At 42.1% G+C, this 18,906-nt stretch overlaps 1 protein-coding gene across 1 annotated transcript in view; it reads left to right on the top strand.

Moving 5' to 3' along the window:
* thsd7bb (thrombospondin, type I, domain containing 7Bb) overlaps positions 1 to 18,906 on the top strand; it is a 115,277-nt gene that overhangs the window by 71,330 nt on the left and 25,041 nt on the right. The window contains exons 12-16 of the mRNA XM_036587031.1: positions 2,408 to 2,599; positions 7,677 to 7,976; positions 8,468 to 8,646; positions 16,041 to 16,046; positions 16,144 to 16,298. Of these exons, the coding sequence (XP_036442924.1) occupies positions 2,408 to 2,599; positions 7,677 to 7,976; positions 8,468 to 8,646; positions 16,041 to 16,046; positions 16,144 to 16,298 (832 nt within the window). The remainder of the gene's footprint in view (positions 1 to 2,407; positions 2,600 to 7,676; positions 7,977 to 8,467; positions 8,647 to 16,040; positions 16,047 to 16,143; positions 16,299 to 18,906) is intronic.

Here is an 18,906-nt window from a genome sequence, read left to right as displayed (position 1 = left end):
ACATATATCCGTCATAAAGGCATAGTAATAAAGACAAACTGTTTAATTTTATAGGATACAGAAAAGTTGGAAAGTGGTTATATTGAGTTATGACTGTTTTTGGTACATAATCCCACACAGACATGTTATATGGATCTCAGGGACAAAAGCAAAATATGATAAAAAATAAAAAATAACTTTCCATTCCTGACTAGAGCCCTGGAATCACTAATTCCACCCCTGAATAAAGTGATTCTACAAAATGATGTAGTGATTTGTTGTGGCCACTTACTGAAACCTGTAGAGGAGTACAGATATTTGCAGACGAGTCCAGCTGTTTAAGTGTCCTCCCTGAGGACTGTGCTGTGTGCTGATGATGCTGTCCCACTGTTGTTGGGCCTGCTGAGGGGTTATGCGTATTTAAAGACAAAAGCAGGCCAATCAGGACGCAGCGAGTAGCCTGTCAAGAGTGTTAATGCACCTGAATGTGTAACCTTGACAACGGGAAGCAGTCTGACAGCGTCTGGAATGATGAACAGCTGCCAGAGAACAACTGAAACATCAGGACTGCATAGAAGGTATACAGCTAAGTTAAATTAACCCTTCAGAGTTATTATGTTGTTTTGCTGTACATTCAGGTAACATTTCATAGTCATTTATATGTAACTGTATAATTAATTACACAGTAAAGGTATTTGCTTTTCTCCTCTGAACTCAAATGTGGTATTAATTGATCGACACTTTCAACAGAATTTCTCCATTTGTTTTAATGAGCTACGTGTGAAAAATAATTAAACTTAAGGAAAGTTGTTTCAGGGTGGATTCACTGTGGGGAATGTGTTTATAAGTTTCTCTAGTGAGAGAGAGAGAGTGCACCACCTGTGATGTTTCTTATCAAAGAAGGTCATTTTACACTAGGCTTGTGCCACAGTGATGGTAAAAACTCATTTACCACTGGTTTAAAAACAAAACTTGGGAAAAAGAATCACTCCGTCAATGTTTTTTAACTCTTTAAATGGCCAGGGCCCAAAGTTTTATTACACACTTCTATAACCTATGAATAGCTCAGCCAGTTTGAAGTCCCTGTAGTTACTGAATAATAAGCCTTAGTATACAATAGGCCTGGCATTTAAAAGATGTAAAACTCAGAGTATGTTGAGGGTGTCCTGCTGTTGGATGATATGAAAATCAATTCAGTTTGATTCAACTTTATCATCTTTATGCATGTACTGGGGTACAGTAACACAAAATGAATGTTTGGGCTACTTTTCTGGTGCATAAACATTGACCCCTTAAAATCACAGGCTTATTACATACAAGGCTTATTGTTCAGTAACTACAGGGACTTCAATGCAAAGTAACTCAGCTATTCTTAAGTGTGTAATAAAACTTTTGGCCTACTTAAAAAGGGTTAAGACAGGTACATGAGTGCATGTGTACTAGTTGGATGACAGACAATATGACCATACAAAATAAGTTCAAAAAACAGTAAATAGACAATAGACAATAAATAAGGAATAAACTAGAGACACATTAAACTGTTAGTTGTGTTGGTTGTTAGATATGCTAGACATGGCATTGGACGTTAAAGTTTGTGTGACATTCACTATTCCACTCTGTATTACTAGATTTATTAGAATTTTGTGGCGGAATTAAAGACAAAAATTGAGGTGAATGTTATGCTCCAACAAGGGATGAATCCAAATTTTGGCCACCAACATGGTCACACTTTGATTTTTGGCCGAAAGAGAAAAAAGCAGAAATTTTGGTGAACAAACAAAACATTAAATAGGTCTACAAAGAAGCAACAGAACCATCAGAAATACTGTTTAAAAATGCTGTTTGTTTTCTGTGCTCTTATGCGCAGGTCAGCACAAATGCATTGAAACAGTTTAAGCAGCAGCAGATCAACAGTGAAACAAACCTCATAGTACTAACTGATTTAATGAAGATCTTTAAAGGAAATCACATCAATAATGCTGAGTAACTCAATATCTTTTGGTAAATAACTTTTTTGCCTCTGGTTTTGAAAGTTGTTACTGCAAATATGTGCGTTTGTTAGATCTTGGCTATGTCTAAATGACGGTCACTGAAGCGACTTGGCTAAAAGCTCTCCCTGCTGGAAAAAATTCAGACACTTGGTGGGAGTTCCAAAGCCACGCCCATACGCTTTACATGTTAAAAACAAAACATGATAGCATGTTAATCTAAAGCATAAAGAAAACAGCAAATTGTATATAAAAGAATAATTTCGGTTTTTAGTTTCAGTTATTTCCGTAGTTGGAGTCCATCACTAACTACTTCTGTATCTGCATCTGCTGTTTTTGTGCTTCTGTATTATACACAACTCCTCATTCCTGGTACACATGCACATACATACTTTTGCTCATGCTCTTTTTCTCTTTCTTTTTCTCTCTCTGTCTCACAGCAGTAACATGCGTTGGTGTGGACGATGCCCCTGCAGACGTGGCAGAGTGTGTGAAGTGGGCAGGTGTGATGCCCGCTGCTGTGCGACAGTGCCGGGTGGCATGCAGAGACGACTGTACCTTCAGCTCTTGGAGCAAATTCTCTCAGTGCCAGGGCTGTGGAAGCTGGCGCACTCGCACTCGCTCACTCATAGGTAACACACCCACACACAAGCTCACACACTCATTCATGTGTATGTAACATATTCATATTGATTCATAGGTACCACACATACACGCTCTGAGCCACATTTTCAGCTGTATGCAAAAAGTTAGGGCACCTTTGGCCAAATGTCATTTTATGTTGATTTTTAATGTAAAAAGCGCAACTAAAAAAAAAACAAGTGTCCGTAAATGTATGCATAGTTACTTTATATTTGATTGACTAAAAAATTGACTTGGGACCATATTTTCTGGACACTCGGGTGAAGAGAGGTGCTGAGCTGTCAACTGATCACCATCTGGTGGTGAGTTGGATCAGATGGCAGGGAAGACTGAGGGTTAGACCCGGTAGGCCCAAGCGAATAGTGAGGGTGTGCTGGGAACGACTGTCGGAGGCCCCTGTTCGGAATGATTTTAACTCCCACCTCCGGGAGAGCTTTTCTCATGTCCCGGAGGAGGTAGGGGACATAGAGTCTGAATGGACCCTGTTCAAAACCTCCATTGTGGAAGCTGCCAGGCGCAGCTGTGGCCAAAAGCTTGTTGGTGCCTGTCATGGCGGTAACCCAAGAACCCCCTGGTGGACACCGGTGGTGAGGGAGGCCGTCAAGCTGAAGAAAGAGGCCTTTAGGGACTGGATGGCCCGAAGGACTCCCGATTCAGCAGATAGGTACCGACATGCAAAAAAGGTAGCAGCTGCAACGGTGGCAGAAGCAAAATCCAGGGCGTGGGAGGAGTTTGGTGAGGCCATGGAAAAAGACTTTCGGTTGGCCTCGAGGAGGTTCTGGACAACTGTCCGGCGACTCAGGAGTGGTCGGGGTGGCTGCGCCCAGGCTGTATTCAGCAGGGGTGGAGAAACTCTGACTTCAAATGAGGATATTGTCGGTCGGTGGAAAGAGCACTTTGAGGAACTCCTTAATCTGGGTGACATGCCTCCCTCATGGGAGTCAGGGCCAGAGGCCTCTGGCGTGTCAAGCTCCATTTCCCTGGTGGAGGTCACTGAGGTAGTTGGCAAGCTCTGCAGTGGCAAGGCACCGGGGGTGGATGAGATTCGTCCGGAGATGCTTAAGGCTCTGGATATTGTGGGGCTGTCGTGGCTGACATGCCTCTGCAATAGTGCATGGACCTCGGGAACAGTACCCTTGGACTGGCAGACCGGGGTGGTGGTCCCTATTTTCAAGAAAGGGGACCGGAGGGTGTGTGCCAACTATCGGGGTATCACACTGCTCAGCCTCCCTGGGAAAGTCTATGCCAAGGTGCTGGAAAGGAGACTTCGACCGATAGTTGAACCTCAGATTGAGGAGGAACAATGCGGATTCCGTCCTGGCCGTGGAACAATGGACCAGCTTTTCACCCTCTCACGGATTGTTGAGGGGGCATGGGAGTTTGCCAACCCAGTCTACATGTGTTTTGTGGATTTGGAGAAGGCTTACGACCGTGTTCCCCGAGATATCTTGTGGGAGGTCCTCCGGGAGTATGGGGTGCCGGGGTTACTACTCCGGGCCATTCAATCTCTGTACGCCCAGAGTGAGAGCTGTGTTCGTATACTCGGCATTAAGTCGGACTCTTTCAGTGTTAGCGTTGGACTCCGCCAGGGTTGTGCCCTGTCTCCACTCCTGTTTGTGATATTCATGGACAGGGTGTCAAGGCGTAGCCGGGGTCAGGAGGGCATTATGTGTGGAGGCCGGAGGGTGGCGTCTCTGCTATTTGCAGATGATGTTGTTCTTTTGGCTGGATCACATGGATGCCTCCAGCGCACACTGGAGCGGTTTGCAGCTGAGTGTGAAGCGGTTGGTATGCGGATCAGCACCTCCAAGTCTGAGTCCATGGTCTTAGCCCGGAAAAGGATGGTATGCCCACTCCAGGTAGGGGGAAAGGACTTGCCCCAGGTGGAGGAGTTTAAGTATCTCGGGGTCTTGATGACGAGTGATGGGAAGAAGGATCGTGAGATCGACCGCAGGCTGGGACAAGCGGCAGCAGTAATGCGGTCGCTGTACCGGACTGTAGTGGTGAAGAGGGAGCTGAGCTCTGTTTACCGATCGGTCTACATCCCGACCCTCACCTATGGTCATGAGCTGTGGGTAATGACCGAAAGAATGAGATCGCGAATACAAGCGGCAGAAATGAGCTTTCTTTGCAGGGTGGCGGGCTACACTCTATTTGATAGGGTGAGGAGCTCGGCCATCCGGGAGGAGCTCGGAGTAGAGCCGCTACTCCTCCGCATTGAGAGGAGCCAGCTGAGGTGGTTCGGGCATCTGATCCGGATGCCCCTGGGACGCCTCCCGGTGGGGGGTGTACCAGGCACGGCCTACCGGAATAAGACCCCGGGGTCGTCCTAGGACCCGCTGGAGGGATTATATCTCCAAGTTGGCCTGGGAGCGATTTGGGGTCCCCGGGAATGAGCTGGAGGAAGTTGCTGGGGACAGGGTCACCTGGGATTCTCTGCTCTCCCAACTGCTACCGCGACCCTATCTGAACTAAGCGGTTAACAATGATGATGATGATGATGATGATGATGAAAAAATCATGGCATGTGCGAAAGTTCACAAACCCTACTAAGTCAATACATTGGCAGATAGCATCACAACTAGTAAACGCTTTTTGTAGCCATTCAGGACTCTTGCTAGTCTCATTTTAGGAATTTTCACTCTCTGTTCTTTGCAGAATGATTCTAGTTCTGCACTATACTTGGGCTGCTTTACATGCACAGCATGTTTAAGATCTACCCACAGATTTTCAATAATGTTTAAGTCATGGCTAATGAGGGCCTTTCCAAAAGCTTCATCTTGCGTTTTTTGAAGTAGTTCAAGATCAATTTTAAGGTAGTGGTTTGGATCATTGTCCTGTTGTAGAGGCCAGGCCCTTTTCAGTTTCATTTTCAGACTGACTGTGTCAACTTTGACTGAAGAATTTGGTGACGTTTACTGGAAACCATTCTTGATCTATCTGCAGTGTTTCCTGTGCCACTGCCAGCCAAACAACCCTACACCCCCATGCTTAACGGTGGACAAGGTGTTCTTGTCATCAAGTGCTGCTCCTTTATTCTCCAAACATAGTTTTGGTGATTGTGGCCAAAGAGTTCTATTGTTACTTCATCCATCCATTTCACTTATTTCTAACATGCCTCTGGCTTATGTATACGTTGTTTTGCATACTTGAGATGTTGACTTTTGTTATGATGTTGCAGGCGAGGTTTACTGTTAATAACTCTTCCATGCAGATCATGTTTGTTCAAGCAATACTACACAGTAGAACGGTGCACCCCCACTCCTGTGTCAGCTAAACTGACACAAAAAAATAATAATTAAAAAATTGGGAATTAGAAAATGATTTACTTAGAAGCACTCAAATGCAACTTTATGTGTATTATTGTAATAAATGTTACTTAGTATATATTTATGTAATAAGAATTAATAGGACAATTAATTTGTATTTTAGCTTACTAAAAATCCAAACCATGCATTATAACAGAAGGGTTATTCCACTGAATAGAGGCTAACTGACACCCCAGTGGCATGCAGTATACACTATGTTAATAGCATACAAACAATATTTATTAAATAGCTAGAGTGTAAGCAGAGATTTTGTCATGCTGAGTACAAGCCTTCTGCTTCTTAGGATCTTTTTTCCTCTGTGCTGTGAACATTTGTCTTATTTATGACTTGGCTGTAGCATTCTGTGTGGAATCCGGTATGAGCTAGTGCATCCTGAAGCTTATCTGACACATTTAATCACTATATTTTTGGCAAGAACATTGTCTCTAGTGTTAAGGTCCAGACACTGCGAAAATTTACATATTACAAACTTTTTTTCTGCAAAACCAATGAAGGGCTCATTGTACTAGAGGCTACAAGCATGCAATAGTCCATCTTAGACTCTTCATCATGCTAATATTTGCAGATGGTTAGCATGCACATTTGGATAGAGTGAGACAATACGTTGCGCAGGTACAGCTAGACACTACATCTACGCTGGAAATTCTTTTGAATGCATGCATAAAATTTACTATATCCTTCTTTGTGTGTATAAAAAGGAAAAGTAATACACACACACACATTTGAACAGAGTGAAGCCATTTATTAAGAAATTATATAGGCTGTCATTATCTGTCACTGCTGCTGCCATGCTAGACAAGACGAGTAGCATGAGAAAGTAGGTCATAAATGTGTTTAGCAGATGTTATGTGTAACATTAGATTTGATCACACTTCATATCGTTTCTACTGTAGCCTACCTTTTGCAATTGTTGGAAATCAGAAAGATAATAATTAGAATTCTGCAGTAAAAGGTACTGTCCACTGTACGGTAAATGTCCCATGTTCCATCTTGTTTAGGCTCTGGTTTTGTCCTGCCCAGATAAGGAATCTGATTGGCCTGCTTTTTCTCGACATATCATAAATGAGCTCTGATTGGATCGCTCTGTGGGAAGTTGCATGCAAAATTTTGAGCACTCCCGGTTAAATACATGTTTTGTTGGTTTTCTAAGTGAAAGTGTTAATGCACTTAAATTACTGTTTATTTGCTTAATCAAACATACTGGAAAACATCTAAAACATAAAATGTAGCCAGTGCAAAAGTTGTGGCACATAAACCCCTTAAAAGGCCAGGGCCCGTCGGCGGGCATATTGTTTTTTTACACACTTCTATAACCTACAACCAGTTTGCATTAGAGTCCCTGTAGTTACTGAATAATAAGCCCTAGTATGTAATAAGCCTGGGATTTTAAGGGGGTAAACTGTATCAGAAAAGATAAAGGGGCATCATGTCAGAGCTAGGTCCGAACAGTATGTACAGGCTATAGCCTCTTGATATTGGTCCTCCCTACTTGTCAGGTCAAATTTGCAACCCTGGTGTATCACAGACAGACACCAACTATCATTTATAAGAGTTAAACATAAATTTAACTCTACCAGAAAAATGGCATTATTAATCCCTGATTCTGGCATTAATGTAGTATTAATACAAAAATTAGAATACAAAATGAAAGTAATACATTCAGAGGCACCTACAATGCATTCATTGATGAACAATGATGTCACTGCTTTATAACTGCCTATCCTCTGCTTTCCTCCAGGCCGCAGTAAGAAGCGCTGGCGCTGTCAGAAGGAGGCACTGGTAGAGAGAGAGGCCTGTCCTTGCTCAGAGTACCACACACGAGTCCATGGATCATGGTCACCCTGCCTGCTCCCTCAGCAACATCACAAGGCTGAATTTACACTCACGCGTAGGGGCTACCATCAGAGCAAGGGGACCACCGAAGGCTGGCGGGCTCAGAAAGAGGAGAAGGAGTGCGGGCAAGGGTGGCACTACAGAGCTCTGGCATGTCTGGACCACCAGGGAGATCTGGTTGAGCCAGCTCACTGCAATAGTAGTGGTAAAGCCATACTCTAGCATGATATCTAAACTAGACAAAATGTATGGAAGCAAGCAATGAATTCTTACATTTTTTGGCCACCTGCAAAAATCATATTTAAAGATATTTATATGTACAGTAAGGGTTTTTTACCTTGGAAAAACACCAACATTAGAATAAATGCAAATAAGAAATGGATACATCAGACACTGACGCTGTCAGTGTGTTAGCTTAACTATTTCCAAACCTCCCCTCATGGCAGTCCAGTGTTTGTAATTGCTATCCAGTACCTGATTGGGCTAATACTTCATTAAGTTAAATGAGGTGTGCTGATGGCGAAATGAAAACTACATCAATAAAAAAGTGCAATGGCTAGCAGGCGTCTAGGAGAGGAATCGGAACCAGTGTTCTTCTAAGCATGTCACAAGATATTATGAAAACAAGAAATTCTTGTTGCGTTTTACTCTAGTATATTTAATTTTATATTTAAATTGATTTGAATCACATTCCAGGTATTGAAAAGGAAGTGTGTGTCGTGCCCTGTCCTCTGGACTGCAGGCTGAGTGAGTGGTCTGCCTGGTCCTCCTGCAGCGCCCCCTGTGGTGGGGGGGTGAAAGTGCGCTCTCAGTGGCTAAGAGAGAAGCCCTTCAATGGAGGTCGACCCTGTCCGAAACTGGACTTCAAAAATCAGGTGAGAGTGGCACTGCCCCAGTCCAAGTTCTGATTAAATATTATGTTTGTGTACAATTTGCATCTATTTGTGTTGCCATATTTGTTTAGATTCAACTCTGATTTCTTTATTGAAAGCAACTGTCATAGGAAAATGTTTTTTTTTTATAATCTTTATATGTAAATTTACAAAGAAGGGGGGACCTAAACGTAGGAAAAATAAAATAAATACATACATTAAGAACATAATACATATTCTATGTAAACTATTGATCATCATCAACTTTTCATTTTTGTCATTACAGTATTTCAGTCGTATTTTTTCTCACAATGGCCTATTCTCCAATCTATTAATGCACTACGCATTGACCCACAGCTCTCACAGCGACCAAGTCACAGCCTTGATGTAAATCATGGTAACATGCTCCCTCTATTGCTTAATTATTTCCCAGTTGCACAGAAGTATTTCTGAAAATATAATGAGAGACCGCTGGACTATGTTAAAAGGCTCTCTGTAGGCTAAATGGACTATATTCTGCCCTTACTAGAGTAGACTGAACAAAAGTCCTAATTGGTAAGTCTGTTCACTCAGTGACCATCTTGGCAAAACCCCTGGGCAGTTATTTCCTCTCATACAAGACCAGGCTTCTATCTATTCGAATAGGGAGAGACCTATAAACCTTAAACTAAAGGGTATATTAACATTTAAGAAATATACTTGAAATCACTGTAAAATCTGACAAAAATTGCATAAATAGTTTGTAGCATTTGGCTCAAGTAATGCACAAAAACGTGTTTTTTCTCAGTTGTCCAGCCACTTCACATGCACAACAGAGAAGCTTGCACCTTTATCAACACAGCGATTTAAAGGCAGGACTTACTGTAATACAGCCACCATGTTGAGCACAATGGGCTGTCCCATTCATTTTTTACCCAGTCTGCTCCTCCTTTTAATAATAATAATATTTCTGGTGGAACAGTTCAGCAGACGGCTAACTGAGTAGCCAACACTTCTTTAATATTTGGAGGCAGGCTTTAATATGTATTCTTTACTGAAGGAGTCATTATAAAACTACATACAAAGTAATCTGAATGCCTGTTACATGTTTCAAATGTCAATATTTAATGCAGCTTGGAGTAAATGCCAAAAAATGTGAATATACAGCTTAGCATAAGGCAATCACACCAGGGTACTAACAGAAATTAGCACTGTGCTAGCAACGGTAAACACACACACACACACACACACACATATATATATATAGTACATAAAAAACATGTTCATGATTTTATAGCTGTCTGATTCAGAGTAAACAAAATTAAAAAAGCAAAAACATTTCAAGCCCTTTGCGACTGAGCAGCTGGCAGGATAACACGTCAGCAAGTATGTCTAAAGAGTCTGTCTTTTTAGGAAGTGGAAAAATACCCTAGTCAACAGGTGGGTGTGGTGGTCCCTCAACACAAAAAACTGAAGATGTAAAACCAAAATGCGCCTCGGGTACGATGCTGTTGTTGCCGATCTACTTTAATGGGATGCTGCTTGAAAGAAGACAAAATGTTTATGTACATTACTTGTAACTGTATTTACCATCTGAGAAATTGTGAAACGTGAAGTCTCTGCTATTTTGCTGCATTTTCCTTTTCCAGAAAGCATGCCATTCTACGGGCTGTAAAAAAGTAATCAACCCTTCACACCACTCTAATAAACACACCCCCTGGCCCACCTTCATACTTTTGCTGCCACAGCTGCCATTTCACATATGAACATCTCTGGTGGACAGAAGAGTGTAAAACAATGATTTAATGTCACCTATTACAAACATTAAATTTCTGTGTTAGTGACTGATTCAGCATATTTTTTTTTTGTTGACATCCTCACTAGAGCAAGTTTGGCATATATAGTACTGTGCAAAAGTTTTATCATCTAAGCACATTATTTAAACCCATAAAACCATTTATCTTGGCAATATGTGTATTGTAGCTTGCAAAAACACTATATATCACCAGAATAGATGCAAATTAATGTAAATACAGTAAAAAGAAGAAGAAGAAGATTTTTTACAGGTTGTTGACAGGTTGTGAGCTGATTTAAAGAACAAAGTTTGCTTCCAGATTTCTGCTTGATGCCACAATCGCATAGATTTGTTAAATGCCCTGACCAGCACACCTGATTTAATGTAATAAAGCACTGATAAGCCAAACCAGGTATTGGATAATAACTACAATAAAAACTGGGCTGTCATGAAGAGAGGTTTGGAAATAGTTACCATGTTTTTTTACGTATGCTACATTGACATATGTAAAACTACTGCTTATTGTATTCATTTTATTTGTATTAATGTAACATTACTGTTTTTCAGAGCAAATAAATGCTTACTGACCAGATAAACAGCTGTTTAAATCTTTTGCACAGTACTTTATCAAAGCAAACAGGCTTCATTAATATTTTGAGACATGCTTAGAGTTTAAATCTTTAGTCAAGATCTAAACCCCATGTTTCAAACACAAGGCCCACGGGCCAGATCAGGCCCACCACACAATCCTATCCAGCTGGCATAAGTATTTTAATTTTCTATTAATATTAGCCCGTTTCACAATGTGCTGCACTACAGTCCCCAGCATGCACTGCAACGTGATGCGCTCCGACTCTCCGACCCTAACAAACTGGGACAGAGGTTACACCTCAATTTTACATAATTCTGCGCAATTCCAAACCAGTCATATCACCAAAATGCATTTCAACTGCAGTTTAACCAATATAAACACTTAACATTAGCTCTGCAGCTCGGAGACTGAGCCCAAGCATTAATGAACTTGCAGCAAAGAAAAGATGGCAGGTGTCTAGTTTAAGCAAATAGGTAAGTTTAAAAGACTGAGTACCCGGGGACATTTAAATTTTGAATATTTCAAGTGTCCATGTAATATTGCAAGGTCTATTACAAGTGTCTGTATTTTACTGTTGAAGTTTTTGCATATTTTGGATAAAAAATGGCTAGTTATAGCACAACATTAATTAAACATGAAATAAAAACTTTTTTGTTCTCTCGCCCCCAGATTTGATAAGATTTTTTAATGTGGCCCTTTTACTGGTTGAGTTTGACACCCCTGACCTAACTGTAACTGTTCCCATGAGTTTAATATAGAGAGCTGTTATGAAATGCAAATATTAACCACTTTTTCTTTAACAGTGCAAATCTAATGAAAGAATTGCCCAAGTACAGACAGTATGTCTCTTGTGCCACAAGAGAAGGGAACATTTTGGATCATTGTTACACCACTGTTAAAAATGTCTATTGCGCTGTCACATTTGCAGCTCTCGGTCATTCCAACCACAGTCTCATTGAACTCATCCCAGCATACAGGCAGAAACTCAAATCCAACAAGCCTGTCATCATAACATTGACGACTGTTAGTGATGACGAAAGGAGTGGACCAGTGGAGATATTAAAAAGCTACAGGGCTGCTTTGAATACACAAACTGAACTGTTTTTGAAGAAGCGACAGACAGCCTGGATGAATATACAGACACTGTGATGTCATACATCTGTTTCTGCAAGAACAGCTGCATTTCAACTACGGCACAAGTGAAATACAGCAATGACAAGCCAAGGTCTTCAGCTGAACTCTTAACTTCATAAGGAAATGGAGGTAGCATTCAGGAGTGGGAAAAGAATTCTCTACAAAAAGGCCGAATACAAGCTGGAGAAAGGGGTTAAAACAGCAAAGACGAAATACTCAGAAAAGCTGAAAAGCCACATTGCTGCTAACGACCCAACTTCAGTTTGGAAATGCCTCAAAGAGATCACCAGCTACAAGGTGAGAAAAATTCCACTTCTCCCAAACGACCGTCAACTCTCAGACAACATGAATGAGTTCTACTGCAGCTTTGAACACACAGAGGACAATCTTTGGCCTCTCTCCGCCGGTCAACCCTGGCTCTTTCACCTCTGCCCTCTGTTCACCATTGACAAGCAGGACGTTAACAGGCTTTTCAGCAAACAGAAGGTGTGAATAGCTCCAGGGCCGGACAGATTCTGTCCATCCACCTTAAAGCACTTACAGCGCCAATATTCACCAACATCTTCACGAACCCCACATGCTTCAAAACATCCATCATTCCAGTCCCCAAAAAAATGACCATTACTGGAAGACTACAGGCCAGTTGCCCTGACCTCTGTAATCATGAGGGTCTTTGAACGCCTGGTCCTAGCCCCCAGAACGCCATTACAAACCATCTGATCCCTGCAGTTCGCGTACAGAGCTAACAGGTCTGTTGACGACACAGTCAACTTGGTCCTGTACTTCATGCTACAGCATCTCGACAGTCCTGGATCCTACGCTAGAGATCAGCATTTAACACCGTAGTGCTAGGACTGCTGTAGGTCAAGCTGTTCCAGCTGTTTGTGCCAGATCACATCTGCTGGTAGGATTTTCTGACAAACAGGAAATAGCAGGTGTAGCTAGGAAAACACAAATCAGATCCGTGGACCTTCAGTACTGGAGTGCGACAAAGTTGTGTGCTCTCACCCTTTCTCTTCAGTCTCTATACCAATGACCGTGTCTCTAGGGAACCAGCTGTGAAGATGCTGAAGTTTGCAGACTACTGTGCACCTCTACTGTGGTGGGCCTCAAAGCCAATGGGGAAGAGTCTACGTACAGAGAGATAGTCGAGCAGCTGCCTTCCTGGCACAGTGTCAATCACCTGCTGCTCAACACACAAAAGACTGTCGAGATGGTGGTGGACTTCAAGCACAACCTCCCTCCCTATCCCCCCTCACCATCAGTTCCTCTGTGATTGCCACTGTGGAGTCACTCAAATTCCTGGGCACCACCATATCCAGGGACCTGAAGCGAGAGAGAAACACGCTCTCCATAGCCAAGAGAGCACAGCAGAGAATGTTCTTCCTGAGACAGCTGAAGAAATTCAACCTGCTGCGGAACCTGATGATCCAGTTCTCCACAGGGATCATCTAGTCTATCCTCACTTTATCTATAACCTTCTGACCTGGTTCCTCCACCTCACAAGAAGGAGCCAAACTCCAGCGCATAATCAGGAAAGCGGAGAGGATCATTGGATGTAGTCTGCCAACACTTCAGGACATGTACAACAGCGTGTCAGCAAAATTACAGCTGACCCCTCTCATTCTGGACATCACCTCTTTCAGCCGCTCAACTATACCGCTGTAAAAGCAGATAAACAAAAGCTACATTAAACGTTGCTAGGGAATGACATGTTTGGCACATGGTTATAATTTTGTGACTGTATCTGGCTCTCAGTGTAAACAAGTACTCCATTGTTGAGCTCCTTACTAGAAGTCTGTTTTTTCAGTCCCGCTCCCACAAGATTTCATCCTGTTCCCACAGAAAATTGGAATTATTTGTCCTGCCCCCAGCCCACAAACGAAACGTTTTGGCCCACTGCCACCCACGCAGTTCCCTCAAGACAAACTGACATCCAATATCTGACAAAGTCCATTCATAACTACATTATCCTCTGCTGAAATAACATGGCAGTTATGGTCATCAGGCTCACTTCACTTTATGCCATTTATTCCCAGTAAACACAAAGCAGGAATTAAACCACAGAATGGTTATTTTTGGTGTTTTTCTGGGCAGCTGTGTCTGTCGGACTGAAGGCTCTGCCGTCTCTGTAAGCTACAGCAATTTGCATGTTGTTAAAATGAACGGTTGCTGCCGCAACTCTTTAGAATGACTTCATTCGTTTGAACTGTTTTGCTATTAACATTTTATATTGTTTATATATAGGATTTAGTGATCGTTCTACTGTATTTGTGCTGATCATTAATTTGCATGATTTCTCTTCATGCGTGCTTCGGCCCGCTCCCGCAGTGGGCTGATTTCCTGCCGGCTCCCGCACGCAACACTCAAAATTAGTCCCGCATTGTGGCGGGTGCAGACCTCTACTCTCCACCACTACACTATGACCGCACCAGAGCACACAACGTCCATTGTTTCCAAAAACATTCTCAAAAGTTGTCTCATCAGACCACAATACACATTTCCACTGTCCATCAGGCCATTTCAGATGAGCTCAAGCCCAGAGAAGTCAGCAGCGTTTCTGGACGCTGTTGACGAATGGCTTCCACTGTGTATAGTACAGGCTTAACCTGCTTTTGTGGCGGACGGTGTTTATTGATAACATTTATTCAAAACGTTCACAAGCCCATGTGGTGATATCCATCACAGAAATAGGTTGTTTTTAATGCTATGTAAGGAGTCAGTGGTCATAGGCATTTGTGGTTTTTGGCTTTTTCCTTTACGCACAAAGATTTATAAAGATTCCCTGAATCTTTCGATGATAGTATGCACTGTAGTGGGTGAAAAAATAAAATACTTGCAACCCCTGGTTGAGGAACATTATTTTTAAACTGTTGGATTTTTTTTGATGATGACTAGCCTTGACCCATCTCTGCTCATAAAAGCCTTTCCTGGACACTCCTTTTTATACCCTAGCATAATTGCACCAAATGTTTAAGATGTTTTTTTTTAACATTTTAGAGTTCCTAGTCTTAAATTGCTGTTCCAACTTTTTTGGAATGTGTCGCCGGTATCAATGTCCAGAAAAAACATATATTTACAAAAAAAAAGGAAATAAAATAAAAAATAAAAGTTGATGAGGTAAAATAATACATATCTTTTCTTGTCTTGTACTGGTTTGGTCTAATACTGGTCAAAATAGATTAATAAATCACTGCTTTCCGTTTTTTTGTATTTAACCTACTGTCCCAAGTTTTTTGAAATTGGGTTTTTAATTGGAAAAAGGGGTAAAATATGTGTCCTCTAATAAGAAATTGAATTCACACATTAATACATATTGTACCTACATCCTTGTACTCTGCATCTCTTAAACAATAGACTTTCCTTTATCTAAGCATACTCGTCATTGTAGCTAGTTTCTGTGTTCATGAGCATGACCACAAGTGCATTTCTGTGTGCATGTGTGTGTGTGAGGGCGTGAGCCACACAGGAGACAGTGGTGTGTGAAAGCCTCATACATAATTGATGTGTTAGGACTAGGCTGGTGCCCCGGCTGCCCACTTTTAGCCGCTTATCTGAAGTTCCCCCCCCTTACGCTCGTGTGGTAAAACAGGACTATAGAAGCTATTGTCCCTTCGGAGCTCGCGCCCCACATCTTCTCATCTTTCCCCCTCTTTTCCTTTTATTTCCTGTGCCCTACAGCCCTTTGTACTGCGTTCCATCAGGCCAGATCAAACAGCATGAATGTTTTATTGGATCCAGGCAGACCTTTTCTTCAGCTCACTTTCACTCTTATAAATAAACCCTTAACCACTGACCTCAGGTCACCCAGAGAGGGGGACAAGTCTCAAAATAGACATTAATGGAAACTCTTTCTTTATCTTTCCCTCTCGCACTGCTATATGGACATCGACAAAGGCTCAGGTGAGTAAATATATTATATCTTCCCTTTCCAAGTGTGAAAGCATGTATCTGACCCTTTTTAGGCTGGTCTGCGACTCACCACATGCTTGTCTCCCAGGTGTCTGAGGTAGTGCCTTGCTACTCTGAGTGTAATCAGTATGTTTGGGAAGCCGAGCCTTGGTCTGCATGTGTCATCAACCCACCCAGCACCTTAAACAGTTCTAGGACGTCTCAGCCATTGTGTGGAGAGGGTGTCCAGACGCGCAAAATCCGGTGAGTTCAATTCATCACCATGCACCACTTGTTTGGACTTATGTCAGCTTTGTTTAATCATTTCTGATATTATCAACCAGTTTTAACCAAACCCAAATAAAGCCAGAGAACATTTGGCCTGAGTTCAGTTTGCAGTAGTCAGTAGCTTAGTGGCCGGAGAGGTGAGTGAGCAACCAGAAGGAGGGGCGTTCAAAACCCACAACTGACTGGGTATGCCTTGTTTTGCCTTTGGGTAAAACACAAGACACCCTGCAGCCCAATAAAATTCTTTTCCACTCTTTAGTTCATTGTGTTAATATGTTTTGATCAGAGGTGGGTAGAGTAGCCTAAATCAATACTCAGGTAAAAGCATTGATTCTTGGGTAAAAAGATGACTCAACTAAAAGTAAAAGTGACCTCTCAAACACAACGTGAGTAGAAATACCAAAGTTTAATGTAAAAAAAAATACTTAAGTATTGAGTAACTTACAGAACTGCAGAGGAACTTCTCAGTACATACAGCTTCTATCAGCATAGGAGCTAAAGTTTGTTATGCTCTAGTCTTCTCTATCACACATACTTAAGTAAATTTAGGCAACATATTATCCATCTGGCTTCAATCCTTCAATCCTACAGTATTTCTTAAAGGTGCTTGGTTTGCTGTTGGCTCAAAGATTTATCTTCCTAATATACCCAACCTGATGCTGCTGTTTTACTTCACTCACATCCATTTTCATATTTGTGTTGGGCTTGTGGGCCTCAGTGAAACAACACAAGTGACTCTACTGTGCCAGACTAAAAACTGTTAAAGGTAATACAATTAAGATGGAAGAATAAATTAGGGGTGGTTCCGTTGATGTAACATTGGCGAGTCGTTGTCAGGATGCAATTGCAGATCAGTTGGGCCCTGATTTATTAAGATCCCAAATACATACATACATACATCATCTAAACCGCTTATCCTTCTGGGTCGCGGTGGGGTGCTGGAGCCTATCCCAGCTGTCATTGGGCGGAAGGCAGGATACACCCTGGAAAGTTCGCCAGTCCATCGCAGGGCAGACAGACAGACACACACATTCACACACACTCACACCTAGGGGCAATTTAGCACGTCCAATTGGCCTGACTGCATGTTTTTGGACTGTGGGAGGAAACCGGAGTACCCGGAGGAAACCCACGCAGACACGGGGAGAACAGGCAAACTCCACACAGAAATGACCCTGGTCGCCCGGCCGGGAATCGAACCCAGGCCATTCTTGCTGTGAGGCGACAGCACTACCCACTGCGCCACCGTGCCGCCCCAAGATCCCAAATAAAGAGTACTAATTTGCTCTTGAAGCATGACAGATTGTCCGTGTAGTTATTGGGCATTTGCACATGCTAATTGTTCCATGACAAGCAAGGATGTCAGAGAGAAGCATATATTTATAAGGTTCAGTAGTTGACTGACCAGATAAGAGCTATTATTTTCAGCCAGGGGTCATTTGGTCATTTTCTACATAATACATTTTAAACTAAAGCACTAAAAATACTAGGCTGAACACTAACAATACAGTGACAGCAGCCATGGTTCAAAAAGGAAAGTGCCGTACAGTTGTATTAATTTACAAATGCAATTGCCATCCTCAGACTTACTTTCAGGCTTAGTGAATCACACTGTGGGTGCTAAATTAATCTATTTGCATTGACACCACTCTGTGTTTTACACATGCAAACCTTTAGTAAATCAGGGCTTGCTTTTGTTAGGGGCAGCCTAAAAAAACTTGGTTTACAGTCTAATATCAAAAACCAGGGAAGCAGATAGATCTTGCTGAGATACAGAAAAAAAAAACATATACAGAAAAAAACAAAGAGAATAAACCAGATGGAATTGGACAAGGAGAGAAGAGGTAGCAGTCAGATGAAAAATGGACTTACACTACAAATTAGATTAATATGGCTGAGCAACTCATGCAAGACACACCAGAGACTTTGCAAAAACTAAACAGAAACAGTAGGGTAAATTCAGCCTATGCAGATCAATAAGCTGATAATCACAAACAGGTTTGTACAAGTCACTTGAGGCTCCAGGGAGGAACTGCACAGAAACGGACCAATTCTGGATGGATTAATCCAGTAGTTTCTAAAAGGGGGGACAATGTGTCACTTAAAAGAGCGAGACAGGTTATGAGAAACTGACCCAAGCCTGGCAAATATTTGAAAAATGTTCCCAACTCGACCAAAGCTCAAAGTTACAATACACACGACACTCCACTGTGTGCTGTGCCTTTGAGAGTAACTATAAAGTCTTAGCTGCAGCTTTAACTGATTGAAATTCAGCTCTGTTGGAGAAAGATTGGAGACATCGTACCTGCGTCACAATAATAGATGGGCTCATAAGTCTGCGTTCAAAAAGGAGAACAGGTCATAACACTGACAAATAGATTGATGAGGTCATAAGCCCGTTCTACAAAGAGGAGTGAGGTCATAACTCTGGACTGCAGGCTGAAGTGAGGTCATCTAGAAGATCTAACATTGTGGCTGAATGTTTGTCTTCCCACTTCCCGTTAGCCTATCCACTGTTGTCACAATGTTTTTCATTTAAAAATTGAACACAAGGCTTTAAGGTGGAGAGGTCAAAAGGGGTTGA

The sequence above is a fragment of the Colossoma macropomum genome, unplaced genomic scaffold, assembly GCF_904425465.1.
Source record: "Colossoma macropomum unplaced genomic scaffold, Colossoma_macropomum, whole genome shotgun sequence".
Classification (NCBI taxonomy): Eukaryota; Metazoa; Chordata; class Actinopteri; order Characiformes; family Serrasalmidae; genus Colossoma; species Colossoma macropomum.
Note: the sequence above shows the minus strand (reverse complement) of the source record. Positions and strands in the feature narration are given on the sequence as shown.